Here is a 17,445-nt window from a genome sequence, read left to right on the forward strand (position 1 = left end):
TTACTTCCAAGGAGCTGGAAATGGTCGTCGTCGAAACGGCTCCATTTGAAGAACGGTACACAGATAAACTCTTCCAAGCGGTCCTGCAAATAATTGGAAATTTTCACTTAGTATTGATCTAAAAAATGATAAGAAACGTTTACTTAATTTACTGCAGCTAAACCGTTTCCATTATACCCGAGTCTTATGTCAATTAAAAAGTTTCACACAGTGCCAGGAGCTCGAGACTGATGAACCTTCTTTTGTGAAGCATTGATGTAATATATCAAACATGAAAGACTGTGTTCGATCACATTTCCAAACACCGAGAAGAGAGTAGAAAATACGACGCCTAGAGGAGTATTTTTGACGAACTTTGAGGTGTTTGGGAAAGTGATCAAAGACTGTCTTGTGTATTTAATATGTGTTGTAAATCGAAACTAAAACTAAGGAGAAAACGGAGAAATGAGATCGTAAAAATCTATGCTAATTAAGATCAGATATGCAGACACCGTCACGGTCATGATTTCCTTTGTTTAAACTTGATGAATTACTAATGACTTTGAGAAGAAGCATTGAAATTAATGGTGAATCACTAATATTATTACTTTGTCGGTATATATATTTGATCGTACCTGTCAAATATGTTGAGAATGTCGAGTCATACTTCTGAAATTCTCTCAAAGGAATGAGTCCTTTATCAGGGTGTTCGCTATCCCGCCGTCCCATGCGCTCCTTGAGCTGCATAACAAGCAGCCTCCAGCCGTCCTTGCGCTGGAGTTGATTGGAAATGTTTAGGAACGTGTTTCTTCTCACGCAATTTTCGCGGTATGTTTCTTCCTCTTTAACTCCTCTGGACCTACCTACGTTAAAAGAAAAAGTAATGGGAAAGCAGTTATTGAACTGGATTTTTAAAAACATTTTTCACTACAACGCTTTGTGATAATTTTATGACCGTCCCATGAAAATGAGTCAAGAAGCTCAGTCGCGTTATTTTCACTAATTTTGGGCATCTGAAAAATTACCTTTAAACTGAAGGAAACTTGAAAATAGTAGTTTACTAAGATAGAAAAACACCAAAGAATAATAATAAGCCACAAAGAAACAAGGAGGTTACGGACGAAAAAGATTAAAACGGATTACAATCGACGAAAAAATTAGGTTAAACGTTTTAAGATGGTCGAATCGTGATGTAGCTGCTTTGAGGTTGTTTCATTTTTATCATGATCAAGAAACGCAAATGTTGCGGTGAATGAAAAAAATATTTAATTTAATTTGTTCTTATCATTTTAAAGACAATCTTATGTTCAAAAGTTACTTAAGCCTGATACGTGGACGGATTTCAACCTACCTACTAGAAGATTTACACAAGTCACCCTTCTCTTGTAGACGGCTACATGGATAGCTGATCTTCCTGAAGGCATCTTACGACATGGTTGAATGTTAAGACTCATCAGTTTTGATACCACTCCTGCATGACCTCGGTGGCTGGCAATATACAGGGCTGCATAGCCACGCTCGTTGAAGATCGTTCGTCTAAACCATCCGTGCCCGCGTATGGTCTCTCTGATTCGAGAATTCATCACACCTGTTCTTGTAATAGAAAATTTTTTCTCGGTTTCTATTTCATATTTAGATTATGAACTCCAGACTTCTATTCAAACAATAGCCGGAGTGTTGCTGTGTAGAAATTCGAACTATCGCGTGATAATCGCCCTGCCGAAATTTGTTGTTCTTTTAAACAAATATCGTATTTGTCCGAAGAGCAAAACTTCGAGGGCGAATATTAATATGCTAGTTTTAAGAACATCAAATTTCCAAGGAGTAATTATCAGGCCGATAGTTCCGAGACATAAACACTATTGTCTCTATTGTTTATCACTAAATTTTCTTCCACGCGCCTGTTCAAAAATCAACTTTTTTGAATCTATGGATTCAACCTTTTTTAGATGAAAGGCGTGAACTCAAATGTTAAATTTGAATCCAAGGCCCCGGCCTGGGCTGCCTCGTGTCACTTGTTTAGTGCGAAGAAAACCACCTCCACACCAAATAATGCAAGCGTAACGCTGGATCAAGTAGACAGCACACATTTTTACTTCCGTTAACTTTTACGAATAAAATTCGATCCGCCTCGATCTGGGCCGATTCGACCCTTAATGACAATTCATTCTTACAATTTATAACCATTTGCTTACTCTCAAAAAGTGCGCATTATATGATAGTTTTTTAAGGAAGAGAAAAAAAAATTGCTCTATAAATTCAAAAATAACAATTTTGTGCCCGAAGAAACGACGATTATCGATCTGAGAGAAGCACGAGCTTCCTATCGTTCTCTGAAAGTGATCAGCTAAGCAAGTTTCCAGGCGAGATTCTAACATAGAGATTTCACATACCTTTGACGTCACCATAATATGCAGCGTGAATAAGCGGACCCCATTCCGGCCACCATTTCACTTTGAATATTGAATTAGGTACCACGTGATAGAACGATAACTTTTTTCTGTCGTCAATGTCAAGGTCATCTAAATATGTCAAGCGCTGTAACTGACTTTGAGAAAAAAAAAAAACGTTGTGAAAAACATAAATAATTAGATATTGTATTGTTTTGAGGGGAGGTTCTATTTTTCCAAAAATTTCAACCGGACTTGCAGCATTTTGCCACAGGAAACTATAAAACAGTTAAGAAGGAATCCACCAGAAGTTTGAGTAACGAGTGGACAAAAACCTAGTACCAAGATTATTCACATCGTATTGCAAACTTCTGTACGACTGTTAAATATCTTCTCAAAAAAAATTATTTCTAGCAACACCAGACGTCGAAAACGAATGTTGAACTTCGTATGAAACACTTAAAAGTACTGGTGAAATGAGACTGACGATGAAATTTTGCCTGTGGTTGCACAAGTTCTCTGAACTTTGAAGTTCATTTTCTCTCGTTTCCATGGGAAATTGTTTTCGGTGTTATTTCAGGCAATTGTTTATGTATTTACCTTTAAGAAAATATACTAATGACCTTTAAATACTTAAAATTATTCTGGTACCAGATTTTTGTCCACTAAAACCTGAAATTGCTCGATTTTCTATCGGATTTCGTCTTAATTTGAAGCTAAAAGGACAGGCTACCTGTTTTCAGTTTCTTGTTTTTTTTTAAAAAAATCTACCTGGACGACTATTCTTCAAAACTCTAGATTTATGCACTGGACATGAATGAACAATGATGACATAAACAATTGCAAAATCTCTTCTTTTTTTCGCAAACAAACAGCGTTAAAACGAAGCACCATATCTCAGATCAGGATTCAGATTGTTATCTTTCAGACTTACCGTGGAATGCCACTTGCTAACTCTGCTCTATCTTTCAAGGCCAGCACAGTCATCGAAGTTGAGACATCCGTTATTTCAAATGTTTCAGTGAAAGGAAAAACAACTTTAACCGCGAAGGAACGATTTTTGGCCGAACTAATCTGTCGAGCCATTACGTGAATTTTTTTTTCTTTAAAAGAATGCCTTTTGTGATGTCATAAAGGTGATGAGGTGAAATAAACACCGCGCGCGCCTGTTTTCATGTTTTTATAGTCAGGTCAAGACATTTTTCAAATCACTCCGAGCAACATTGGTGCTCTAAAAACGCATCAAATGTTTTCCGTCCACACCACGCCGCAGGAATTTAAAAACGCAACAATCACCGGTCATTTTGGTTTTGTGGACCGAAAACTCAGTCAGTCACATGATTATCGTGACAAAATCGTTTCGAATAGCTCCGTTTTCAAAATGTTTTCCGTCCACACGAAAACGAGAAGCCGGCGTTTTCAAATTCCACCCAATTGAAGAGCGTTTTGGAAAAGCTTCGTTCCCTTGACGGATCACTGTGGATGGTAGGCCTAACCGTAGAAATAAAGCTACGTTTTCAAATTTCTCCGGTTTGAAGAGCGTTTTTGTGACGGATTAGTGCGGACGGTAGGCCTAACCGTAGAAATAAAGTTTCTCCGCCAAATTGTATTGTTTCACCTCCCAACTCAAATAAGTTTTCCGATTGGAAGAGAACGTGTCACGTGTCGTAGGTCAAAACTCACTAACTCCCTTTTGTCATAACTAGGGTATCGATTTGGCCATTTTGGTCTTAAATAGGGTATGGTTCCTGTACTCTAGTCTTGAATTGGGTATGTTTTTTAGAAGAAGCAACTTTTTCATCATTATCGATAAGACAATCAACAAAAACCCGTCATAAATTATGTTTAGAGCAACTGTGCTAACCACAACGGCCATAAATATGGTATCGAATTTTTAGTCAGGTCAGAAATAGGGTAGGGAAATTCGCAGAGTTTGGTCATAATTAGGTTAAGGGTTTTGGGAACCGGGCCGCACACCCCCACCCAAGTTTTCTGGGAGTACCACCCCTCCCCCCCGGGCCCTCAACCTGGCTTCGCCTCGGGGAACATTGCATTGCGGTTCTCGGAGAAACAAAACTCAGTTTCCCTTGGAGCCAGTGATCAAGTGCTTATTACGCAACGAAACGTCTGATCAAGAGACGCACTGCCACCACAAAGTTACTATAAGTCGCTTCATTCAGCGTTGTGTAAACGAACGAACGAACGCAGGGACGCTCGCACGGGCGCACGCACGCACGAACGAACGAATGGATACTTTGAAATACAGAGAAGGGATACATAAGAGCAATTTTCTGCCACTCTAATTCATTACTATAACATCTCTTTTATTGACAGTTTTTCCAGTAATTACCAGTTACACAATGATTAAGTCATAACGTCATTATAGTTAACATTTTGTTTACTTATTTTTTCTGTATTAATATTGTTCACTCAATACCTTTTTTATTCACAGTTTTTCCAGTGATTACCAGTGACACAAATGTAATTAAGTTATAAAGTCATTATAATTATTGCTTTTTTCGGGATATTCTTCATTCTGTAGGCTGGATATTTCAATAGCCTTTTTCAGTTATCTAGAATATTAACAATAACCATCTGACCATCTAAATTTCAAATAATATTTCTTAAATAAATTCCTTTAACTTTCAATATATTGGGATCTCTGTTTGAAGAAACATATCATTACAATTGTGCCCAATCAAATAAATTACTCTCTCTCTCTCTCTGTACATTATATATTGCCCTTTTAAGCAATTATTGAAAATGTCACACCTTTTCCAGGGAAGTATTGCGTGATGAACGGAGCATTGTGTGACAAACCAAATAAGGTTACTTTACAAGTGCGACAAACATGGTCTTGTTAATGTTGGGATAAGAAGAATACTTCCAGCAGGTTGTTAAGCATCAAAATTGCTCCCAGAACAGTGCTAACCTCATCGTACAGTTCCAAAAAATATCCATTATCCCCCTCTCCCCCCCCCCCCCCCCACAGAAGGGATTGGCAATTTCCCAGAGGGACACCAAAATCATTACATAAATGTATGCAGCTTAAGTAGCATTTCTGGATGGGTGGAGGGATCGGTGGGGGAGGTATGTATATCTTCTGGTGTACTACAGCCAACAACGTGCGGAAAATATTTTCTGCTTGATCTTTTTAACATGTAAGATTAGTGACTTAAAATATCAAATAAGTAAAACAAATGATTACAAGCCAGGTATAGAACATTCATATTCATTTTAGTTTGTGTGAAAAAAAAAAATAGTAAAAAGAAGCCCAACCCAGGTAACGAAAAATACTCTCCATCTTAAAATTGAAAATAACGTCAATAGCTGAGGTAAAACTGTGGTTATGAAAACCAAAAATGCTTCTTATATTAAACTTTCTTAAAATGTGTTCAATTCAATTGAAAAATAAATAATTTATAATTTGTTATTACTGTAAGTTGTTATTCATATCGATTTTCAAGGTAAATTTACTTGAAACATACATGAATGTGTGTAATACGTCAGGCAATCCTTTCAGCTCACTATATGTACACCAGTATGATTTCTTTTTGGTGGATGCATAAACGTATTTTGGGTTTTTGAACTACAACAACAAATATTTTAGTACATCAACATTTTGGAGAATCAATTTATTGCAGTGTAAACATGCAATGTTATAACTAATATCTTGCCGTGATGAGGTCAAACATTTTACACTGGCTATGTTGGTTGGGTTTTCCGTTCTACCTTAAAACAAAACCCCTCTAGATAATTAACTATGTCAAAGAGCACCAAAAGTGGTTGCAATTGTTGATTAAGTGAATTTTCCTGGGAGATCCAACATTTTTGGCTGACGAAGTTGATCAACATTAAGAAATAATTTCAACCAACCAACAAAACATGTGCTTGTTTGCCTCTACAACACATAAAATCCCAGTGAAACAACAGCTGACACCATTTTAAATATACCTATATTAATTTTTAGTATAAAGAATAGTATGAAATAAACTTGAATATACTTGAATTGGCTCGTCCCCATAAACAACAATAATCAAAAATATAAATAAAACCCTAATATTAATAATGATCAATCCTTGGTACTTCATCTCAAAAATTATTGTTCCATTAGAAGTTACTTTTGTGTTGTAATGTGCTTGTAGAACTGCAAGGTATCTTGGATTTCTGGAACAAACTCTGACAACAGCAACTCCAGCAATGTGTACAACAAGATCCTATTGGAAAATAGTACTGCATTAAATATCCAGGAGTGCAAAGGTTTGGTGTGATTACAGTAGTTAATATCACAGATCACCAACATCCTTCATTTGTTTCAGTGTTGACCATGCTTTTTGCTAAGAATTCATTTTTTTTTCTCCTTTTTTTTGTTACATGTATGTTTTTTCTATAAAAATGGTCTAAACTCAGTTTCTTAATTAACAATTACCGGTATAATACATGTACATAGCTGAGAGGAACAATCCCTCACAATGACTCCATCTACATGTATGTAGAATTAAATCAGGTTCTAAATACACCAATTTCGATATATTAAAATTCAGCCTAAAACAATAGACCCCAGTGCGAGGCTCTGGGGAATAACTACAGAGTTTGTGGGGTTTATTCCCCAGAGCCTCGTTCTAAGATCTATTGTGTTAGGCTGAATTTTAATATATCGAAATTGGTCTATTGACAACCAAAGGCGTACTCAACTGTCACTGTAATACTAATATCAGGGCATTTATGCTACCAGATATTGAAACAAACATACTTGTTGATTTGTGGGTACTGCATGGAGTCAATAACATTTACAGCAGTCTGATGATAAACTCGAGAACCAAATAACAGCATAATAAAACCTAGAAAGTATTCAACGTTCAGTCATTTTATTTACAAAATTCATAGATATGATTCAAACAGATTCAAATCAGTCTGCAGTGCAGGCATTATTTTAAAATGGAATGCTTGATACAGAAGGTTTTCAATGCACCCATCTTGGATTGTAATTGGATGCTTGACCAGTAGAGCTTTGGGGTAGAGGGCGGGGAAAGGGGGGCAGGCAAATCCAAGATGGTGGCTTAATACAAAAATTTGCACTCGTTTGCCCAAAATACGCCTCCACTGCAGGCTAGATTTGAGTGGTTCATTTTTCTCAAAAAAATCCATGATTATATGTAAACAAACAAATAGCTCGTTGAAAGTGAACTCACTAAATCCTACAGAAAATTGTTGTATGCCACTTTTGAACTTGGCAAAACATCTGAAAGGCAAAGTGGCCAAGGCACTCTGCTTAAAAAAAATGATCAAAATGTTTACAGGTCTACACAAAATGGCTTTTCAAACTGTCAATGAAATAATGCAGTTATTATACCAAAAACTCTGCTGTGAAGCAAATCTGTCTGTGTTGATCCTGATTAAGGATGGTTCTTACTTGACAACAGGAATCAAAACAGACTGCAAATTTTCTTCTCAAAAGTCCATGTTTACATGTTCTCTCACTTTCTTTCTTTGCAATTTCCAAGGATAATTTTCATCTAAGTCCTTTTGGTTTAGGACAACCAACTACTTTCTGAGAGGTTGTCTGAAGAACAAGTGAATCATTCAAATTTTCTCTTACTCTGTGCACAGAGGAACGTGAACATTCTGAAATATTTTAAAAAGGTGAAAACTAAGTGTACCTGGGAATGCATCCATGAGGGCCTGAGCAGCTTTCTTCCGTGTTCGTTCTTTCTCTATCTCAGTTTTAGGCTTTTCTGAGTCTTCTCGTAGCTTTCCACCTGGCCATATTGCCTCATTCAGCTTATCAAGGTACAGCGCCCACCTGTCGTCACTTGTGATGTCATCTATTTCACTCTGAACATGCCTTCCAATTGAACACAAGCAAAAATATTGAAAGCTGATTGGGTTATTTTACTCTTCAGTCCTAACTAAACGTGAACTTGACAATAACTTGTGGCCTGCATGTCTGTCTGAGGAAGAATACAATGCTGCAAACACACACGTATATATTGTTGTTGCCAAAGGTTAGACCACCTTTTCATAAAAATTTGCAAAGGTACAGTCTGCAGGGCTGTAATTAAGGGCTGTAACCCGCAACACCTGTTACGGCTGAGTATGTTTGATTTTCCCTTGATGCTAGGGGCAAAATTGGCTGTTGTGCATAGAATTCACACACAAAGTAACATGTTTGCTACAGGAGTGGAGAACATGGTGACTCAAAACTTAATGACAACCCTAGTCTGTGTGCTACTGTCACAGTCATATCTTATTCAATTAGTGCATTAAAATAAACTGCTCTTAATAACCAATAGTTAGTGAATTTACAAGCCATATACATTCCATACCATTCAAATAGTCCTCCTAATGTTGCAGTGAATGCTTGTTGCACTCTGTCCACTGTCAGCCATGATCCACATTCCTTGAGGAGCTCACACAGCAAAGTAAGAATAGCATCTGAAAGAGGGCACTGGAGATCGCATCCAGGAGAGGTCCTATCCAAAAGGGACTCATCATGAGGGTCACTTGGGTGGTCCACTTCAGACACTGGGCAGGGATCCTCTGGGTGAAGAGGAAATTGTTTTGAGGAAGAAGCTTTCTCTGTACCCAAGACAAGAGGTACAATGTTTCGCTTCTCTTGTAGAACATTTTTGAGCATACCTTGTTTCTTCTCTTTTATGGTGGATGGTGCATCAAGGCCCTCTGCTGATTCACTCTTGCTTCCTATTTGTTTGGCAGCCTCCAAGATCTTCAATGGCTTGAACTGGAACTTGCTGCTGGATGCTGCTGTGGTGATCCCCTCCACAGACTTACTTCTGGGTTCCGGCTGACTCAGAGAGAGTCCAAGAGGCCTGTGTGCCACTGCAGGGGTGCTTGATGGCAAATCAGCTTTATGCTTCTTTAATAAAGCCCCTGACCGTCCTCTCCGGTGGAATCCTGGATGTAATGCAGATGCAGATTGGTTGTCTGAGGACAATGCAACAGGGTCATCAGGATTATCACTTCCGTCACCAGCTGTCCGAGGACCTAACAATTGGCGCACTTGGTGATTAGTATCCCAGCCAACAGCCTCATCCTCCAAATCAGAAGGTGTCACTTTATGTTTCCACTTCTTTTCCCAGAGTTGCAGCCCGTCTTGTTCAATGCCATTCTCTTGTTTTTCTTCAGAGAGGGAGTGGATTGGAGATGGCGGTGTGGGTGGGCTGCACTCCTCTTGGTTGACAAGATATGCAGAGTAGTAGAATAAAGTCAAACAGTTCTCTTGGTTGAAATCAGTGTCCTGTAACAGATAATTAAATTCAAATTCTAATACTTTAATACCCTCTCAAAGAATATTAATTTTGTATTAATCCTGGAGCCTTGCTCTTTTTCTCTCTAGTTATATACTCACTCTGTCAGGGACGTCTTCATAATTTGCTAATTTCCAAGGAAGAACTGCATTTTCACTTGCTGCAGTAGAGTAGTCCTCAGGTGTGGTCTGTTCTTCCTCAGCTGAACGAAAAGTGGAAACAAAATCAAACTGCACCCAGCACAGGTTATCAACGAATGTAATTGCAATGGAATTTAAATAGCAATTATAGTACATGTAATTTATTAATAAAAATACTCTTAATTTGTTACAATTTACTCTTAAAATACAGTAGAACCCCACTACCTTGAGCTGCCTAGGGAAAATTTTAATTGACTTAGCCACGCTAATTTTGAATTCCAATTATCATGTTATCAGTTAATGACGTGTTGTGCTTTTGCCACCCATACATGTTCAAGAGTTGTTTTCAGTCTTCCACATACTTGATCATATTTCCAGACATTCACTTTGATCTCAAATAAAAAGTTTAGATTTTGACAGGTTACATGTAATCAGCTATTTCAGTGTTTTCTGATCAAAGTTGACAAACATTTTGAACGTAAAGTTTGAGTTATCGTAATTATCACCCAAGAAAATCAATATTACCAGTATCTTGTTGGTCAGGAGTTAATTAAGTGATGGTGAGTGACTGAAGAGATGGCATTAAACCCAAGGTAAATGGGCCCGGGGTCAAGTCAACAGGGAGTTTGAGTTTCATTATAGCAGGGAAGTACTGTACTGATAAAAAAGACTCTTTTAAACAAACTTTACCTGAATCAAAAGCTGTCTTGATGGTGTCAATCACTTTGGTCATCTGTCGGCTTAGCATCTAATATGAAAAAAAAAAGTTCACAGCATTAATTACATGAAAATGTTAAAGTTCCACCACTTCAATTTTTTATGGGAAATTATTCCCCACCCCCCCCCCTCCCCCCAGAACATGATGACAGCAGTACTATTAATCACAATACCTTGTCTACTCGTGGTACATGAACTGACTGGCTTACAATCTGTGCTACACTGGGTTTGATAAAAGATACTTGTTCTCCTCCAGTCACACCAAGAAACTGTTTAAGGTCTTCACTATCTCGCAGTGGTGGTTTGCATATTAGGCTCTAGAGAAAGTAAAAAATCCTATTGTAAATGACAAAGAGAATCACCTTAAACATACATGTATACAAATTGAAATAATAATAATTGAAGGGGTGAGTACAAAACCATGCTAAGTGACGATTTGGGTGAAAAAAAAATTTTCGCAAAAGGGCTTGAATTTTTACATGTGGTCTTCAATGTAATAGAAAAACGCAGCCCTGTATTTTTGTCGCTGGTTTTTGCTTCATTTTCGAGTTATAACATATGCAAAAATACTTGGCTTTTCCTAGCCATGTCTTTAGGAGTTTATTTGTTGAACAGCAAACAGGCAGACTGTTTATAGTGTATGAAGTCAAAATCAAATCTCACAGCATATATAGAGCAGAAATCTGGGAACAGATTGTTTACGTCGGGTATTGTGACATGAGCACAACACGTGAATCGATCGAGAGTCAAACGAAATTCATCGAACAAAAAAGAGATGTGCCGCATTAGAGCTCTGTCAACTAATATCTTAAGCATTGTTTTAAAGTACCTTGTATGCCTGCCTGGTGGTTGAGAGGCGTCATAAAGTCTCGATAAACCCGTAAGTCATCAGCACGTTTTAAAGAATCAAAATGTGTTCTGAAACTTCAAAGGCAGCTGATATACCGTAATCGTGTTATCAGCGTTCGAAGTCAGATCGAGCCAGGCAGCAAAGTCCAAGAGCAGTTCTTGCCCAAGAAAAATACCCTCTGGTGAGTCGTGGCCCATTTGCCAAGCGTTGCTAGCATCAAAGTTTGGAAAGCGAGAACTGGTTTTAGACTTATAAAATTTGTCTTGTATCGACCGCCATGTTTTCCCGCGCACGAGGTGTAAAGACCCTTCCCGGCATGCATTGCAATCACGTTCTGCGGACGTTTCTTGAACTGGTAACTAGATTGTTTAAACATAAGAATGGCCAACAAGTAGCGATCGATTGTAACATAGATCTGTGATCCAGGTTGCGTTGATTTTATTTCAGATCAGCATGATTTGTAGTGTTTTGAACTTCTGGGATCAGCGGACATGCAGATGTATGGAGACCCGTACGTTGTGGAGAAGGGTTAATCTGTTAATCTGTCAGCCCTATTTATAGCGCGTTTTCATGTGAAATCAACATCATTGAGCTTATAAGTTGCGTGAAATTACCATTTTGCTGTTTTCTAAGTGAAACTAGCATCCTTGCCGTCAAGCGTTAACGTGAAATCAACATTTTAACCTATTTAGACCTGAAATTAACATCATTGAGCTTATGCGCTGCATGACATTGACATTTTGCTGGTTTCTAAGTGAAACCAACATGCTTGCCATCACGCGTTAACATCAAATCAACATTTTAACCTATTTAGACCTGAAATCAACATCATTGAGCTTATGCGCTACGTGAAATTGACATTTTGTTGGTTTCCAAGTGAAATCAACCTCCTTGCCGTCACGCATTAACGTCAAATCAACATTTTAACCTATTTAGACCTGAAATCAACATCATTGAGCTTATGCGTTGTGTGAAATTGACATTTTGCTTGTTTCTAAGAGAAATCAACCTCCTTGCTGTCACGCGTTAACGTGAAATCAACATTTAAACCTTTTTTGACATAAGATCAACATTTTTGAGCTTATACGTTGCGTGAAATTGACATTTTGCTGCTTTCTAAGTGAAATCAAAGTCCTTGCGGACGTGGCGGGCCGATCCTTTGTTATGATAAACCTAGGCGAGACTTCGACTTATAACAAAGGCTTGGCTTGGCTATTATAACAAAGGATCGGCTCTGTTTATCATAACAAAGGCCCGGCTTCATTTATTTGAAGACCTCGGCGGGAAAAGGGCGCTAGGTATTTTAATCAAAAGTGAACTTTGTCGAAAACACTCCAAATTTCGCATGCAGTTTTGTTTAGGTATGTTTAACAATGTCCCGTAGTTTTTCTGCTAAGCTTCACTTCGTTTTCGAGATATTGCATATGCAGAAAAACCACTCGGTTTTCCTAGCAGTGTCTTTATAAACGAAGCAAAAACCAGCGACAAAAATATAGGACCACATTTTTCTATTACATTGAAGACCACATGCAAAAATTCAAGCCCTTTCACGCAAATTTTTTTTTTCACCCAAATCGTCACTTAGCATGGTTTTGCACTCACCCCTTCAATTATAATGATAAAAGAGAACAAAAGAAACCAGTTTCACATTTTGAACAGCTTGTGACAAATTATCTTATAACAAATGTTAAAACATGTGGGGACAATTTGCAAAAAAAAATTTCTCACCCCTAAGTAATACTGCAAAAGTTCCCTCCTTCCTTCTACTACGTGAGGATCAAGTCTTCCAAATGGCAGATTGTACTTCCTGTTTGGCTTTAGAATATCTGAAATATGTAAATAAAAGGATCACTTCACAGGCATACATGAAGTGTCAAATTACAAGTCATATATATTATACATACAAGCCGCATATTATATATACATGTAGCACAGACTGAAGTGACTTTATTTAATTAACATTCTGACTGTGACGACTGTGATGGTGTTGAGATATCTAATTCTAATTAAAATAGATTTTACGATTTTGATTCTTCGTTTCCTCCTTAGTTTTAGTTTTGATTGAGAAGATATATCAAACACTCAAGACAGTGTTTAACCACATTTCCAAACACCTTGAAGTTCGCACTTATGTCCAGGACTGAATGCAGGTATTGTTTAATTAGTACTTCATATTTAGCAGGGTTATATGACATTTTCATATTACTTCATATTTGACAAAATTGTGTGTGTTTTGGTGACTTTTTATCAATGAGGACACTTTGTGATGCATATCATAAGGAATTTGAATCTTATTAATGTTCAATCCTGGACATATCTGGAAGTTCGTCAAAAATACTCTGCTGCAAATCATATTTTCAACTTTCTTCTTGGTGTTTGGAAATGTTGTCAAACACAGTCTTTCATGATATATTAATTCACATCACCCTTGCCGTGAGTCAGTAACTTCACTGTTGAATTTCAAACAGACTGAGCTTCATTCATACCTTTCATGTGGATGCCAAGTTTTCCAGCTGTGAGACGGTTATGCAGCTCCATAAATTCTCGATATCTTCTGTTTATCATGCGTTTCAGTGGAACCCTGCTCTTGATTGCCTCCAAGGAAAGTTCTTCATCTTCTGGTTCATTCTCTCTTGCATACAGTTTCCTTTTCATCTTTTCTTTTTTGGCCTCATCTTTTGCTTGCCTTATTGCTGCATTGTAAACCTCATACCATATCCTAATGTCATACTGTTTAAATAAAAGACAGTTACTGTAATTTCTAACAGCGAGTCTGGCCACTGTTTCTCTAAGGAAATATTCTATCCCAGGGTCCATACTCTTTTAAGCTTTCAAAATTCCATGACTTTCCATGACCTTTTCAGTAACCTTTCGAAGTTTTCCATGACCAAAGTTACATGTAAGCAGCTGTTCTCACAGTAGTATTAAAACAATCATTTATTTAACATATTTTCCAGCACTATAATGGATAAAATGCATGCTTGTGTCTACTTGTACTGAAATTAAAGTCTGTTTCTGACTTGTCTGTTATTTTTTCAATTTTTTGTCTTTTTGCCATTTTATTCTAACTAAGAATTCAAAGCATATTGCTTTTCAGTGACTTTCCATGACCTTTCCCAAAATTCCATGACTTTCCAGACCTGGAAATTGAAATAATCAATTCCATGATATTCCAGGTTTTCCATGACCTGTATGAACCCTGTATGCCAACCCCCCCTAGCATGGGCTATTTATCTCCTCCCTCCCTCCTTTCTCTAGCATTTATTTCATGCTACAGGTATGTGTTACCCAGTTGTCAGCTTTCATACTCTCATCTGAAAAGAGACACTGAGACACTGAGTCTTTATGAATGAAAATTAAGGCATAGGATGTACAATGTTCTGCAATACACCACTTTGTTCCTACATACCTCTATTTTGTAAAGTGTGTATTTATTTCTTCCTGGTTCCCAAGTTGTCTCCAGTGCTACGACAGTGCTAGGAATGGAAATAAGCTGACTTGGGTGCATTCTTTTAACACTCCTTAGGTTTCTACCATCCACTGTTTCTTCCGCGTTGCTGACTTCCATAATCTCTTCTGCCAGTTCCTCTTGAGGTGTCCCATAACAGGTCTCTCCATCACTGTCAATGGATTCTTCAATCATAGCATCACTTCTTGACAATTTTCTTCCTCCAAATGTTGCTGCTCGGACTCTTCCAGCATCTAAGGACTTTTTTATCGCTGTGAGTTTCTGTTGAGTCCTTGAAGAATGATCCAGCGATTCACCTTCAGAAGTCGTACTTACTTCTGTTGATTTTGCACTACCATTGCTACTACTGCTAAGACTGTCAAATTTAAATGGCGGTTTGAAATTTGATACAAATTTCTTGCCAGCAGTAAGAACTGCATCACTAAAAGACTCTGCATTCTGTGCTCCAAATCCCAGGCGTAAACGTTTCCGGCGGCTAACTGCATCATCATCAGGGGGACCTTTGTCTGCAGCTTCCCAAGATGATTCTCTGATGTCATCTAATCCTGGAGAGTCCTTCTTACTTTGTAATGCTATTTTTTCAGCTCTAAATTTGTCTTTGTTGAATGGTGAAGATGTCTCTTTAGAACCAGTTAAATCAACTGTAGGTAAATTATTAGATGTTTGTTTGTCATGGGAATCCTCAAAGGAAGCTTGCTTAGTTATTCTATGCCTGGCACCAGTCCAAGGAGAATCAAACCTGTATGAGTCAAAATCTTCACAATGTTCTACTGCTTCCTCACCTCTCTCAATATAAGAATCTAAAAGATCCTCTTGACTGGAAATTGACTTAAAACTGTCTGTGCCACTACCGAAGCCTGTGTTATACAGTGGAGAGCCATAAAACCCTCTCGGGTTGGCTGGAGTGGAAAACTTTTGAATATCTTGCTCATCAAAATCTGCAAATGAGAGCTTGGTAGGAACACTCACAGACCTTGAGAGTTCACTATGGCAAGGATAGAATGAAGATTTATTTTCAAACATTTCATCACATCCTGGAAGTGACAGACTTCTGTTTCTAAGTCTTGGGCATGGTTCCTCCATGTCAGACCCCTCATCACTACTCCCTCTCTCTGCAACCATTGACATGGGTCGGTAGGTGTCACCACTCTCTTCAAACTTGTGACAGCAAGTCAGTTCTTTCAAGCTGTGACCAAATTCTCCAAGTTTTGTTCCCACATCAACATTACCTTCATACTTTGGGAGATTTGACTTCATATCTTCAAAACTTGGCGTATTGAAAGATTCATCTTGTGACGATGGGCAGATGCTCCATGAAGAGGACAAACTACAGGATGTCAGGTTGTCCACAGATGATGGAGGGACAACCTCTGTAGACCAGTTCCTTCCATTTGGAGTATGCTCCTCCAGGCTGTTTTCTCCACTCTCATCAACTGAAATAACCAGAAATGATTCTGTGTTATCATGTTGACTCTCTCCAACAGGCGGCTGTCTCTGTGAACTAACTGACCAGCGGAAATCAGAATTTTCTTCACAATGTCCTGGTGACATTATTTCAATTCTTTCCCCCACATCCTCCATGGATTCTTTCCTTGGCATTTTCATCGTTTCTTCTTTTTGTGGTTTTGTTTGAGCAGCCGCAGTTACTCTTGTTGCATTCTCCACCAAGGACAGGGGATGCATCTCTTCTGACAAATCAGGTTCAACAGAATCATCCAAATTATCACTTTCCTTCACAACCAGAGTATCACCATCCCTTGACTTGCTCATTTTCCCATTCTCATCATCAGAGAGAATGTCAATCACTGCCTCGCCTATCCAATCAGGATCAGTTAAAAGTCCAACCAAAGGTTCCACAACTCGAATGGTTAAAATCTCTCTCAAAATAAATCTCCCGGCATCACAGCTGTACTTGTCCTTGGGAATCATCGTAACGAGCAGTGAGTCAATAACATTCCTTAAGTAGCTGAGTTCTGCCGCCGGTTTTGAAAGCGATGGCGGTTTGGAAGCCAGTTGTGATACGTAGGTTTGACAGAGCAGTTGGGAAGAACTAATGCTCAATCTGAGTTTAGGGTTTTTCGCTTTCACGATCGCCATTGCTTCGTTAAACCTCTCCAAATGTCCGTGAAAAACCACGATGACTTGTTCGATCAAGTAATGCGAATCAATCTGCGAAGCCCGCCTGTATCCCTCCAAACACAACATCTCTAGTGATTCTCGTGCTTCAGAGATGAATCGCTTTTCCTCTCCGACATTGTGGTACCATGTAAGGATAAAGTCGCGGATGATGTTCTCGATCAACCTTTTGAAACATTTCTCTAAGGGTTTCGGAATCTCATTAAGGCTGCGAAAACCACCATCAGTGTAGAAAGATGAGTAAGAGATCCTGTTTTCCAAGCGATGGGGTGCTCCAAAACCAAAGAACTCGACAATTTTGAACAGCTCTTCAAATAAACCATCCAGTCCCCATTTATTTGTGAGAAAAATGTGCGTCAAGCCAAAGCTTGCGCTGGCAAGGATTACATAGAGAAACAGTGACCTGAATGAAAATCCTGCAAAAAAAACGGAGATAAACACGACAAAAACGACGAACCAGCCCATGTTCTTCTAAGCTACGCCATGTTGTGTTATC

At 38.3% G+C, this 17,445-nt stretch overlaps 2 protein-coding genes across 3 annotated transcripts; both read right to left on the reverse strand.

The window, feature by feature from the left end:
* On the reverse strand, positions 1-4,109 carry LOC145494904 (uncharacterized). Its single transcript, XM_081474464.1, has 5 exons — positions 3,304-4,109; positions 2,373-2,527; positions 1,331-1,567; positions 615-842; positions 1-83 (listed from the first exon to the last, which is right to left on the reverse strand). The coding sequence occupies exons 1-5, from the start codon at positions 3,453-3,455 to the stop codon at positions 1-3; spliced, it is 855 nt and encodes a 284-aa protein (XP_081330590.1). The 5' UTR covers positions 3,456-4,109.
* Positions 4,110-5,351: 1,242 nt separating this feature from the next.
* LOC145494046 (uncharacterized) lies at positions 5,352-17,414 on the reverse strand. 2 transcript variants are annotated; one of them, XM_081473508.1, is made up of 11 exons: positions 14,754-17,414; positions 13,831-14,074; positions 13,073-13,170; positions 10,668-10,811; positions 10,468-10,525; positions 9,739-9,839; positions 9,009-9,627; positions 8,696-8,909; positions 8,030-8,214; positions 7,123-7,210; positions 5,352-6,586 (listed from the first exon to the last, which is right to left on the reverse strand). In XM_081473508.1, exons 1-11 carry the CDS (start codon positions 17,412-17,414, stop codon positions 6,487-6,489), a joined length of 4,512 nt encoding a protein of 1,503 aa, XP_081329634.1. In that variant the 3' UTR covers positions 5,352-6,486. The 2 variants fall into 2 exon arrangements, with proteins under 2 accessions (XP_081329634.1, XP_081329633.1); XM_081473507.1 differs by having other exon boundaries at positions 8,696-9,627.
* Positions 17,415-17,445: the final 31 nt, after the last annotated feature.

The sequence above is a fragment of the Orbicella franksi genome, chromosome 8 (assembly GCF_964199315.1).
Source record: "Orbicella franksi chromosome 8, jaOrbFran1.1, whole genome shotgun sequence".
Classification (NCBI taxonomy): Eukaryota; Metazoa; Cnidaria; class Anthozoa; order Scleractinia; family Merulinidae; genus Orbicella; species Orbicella franksi.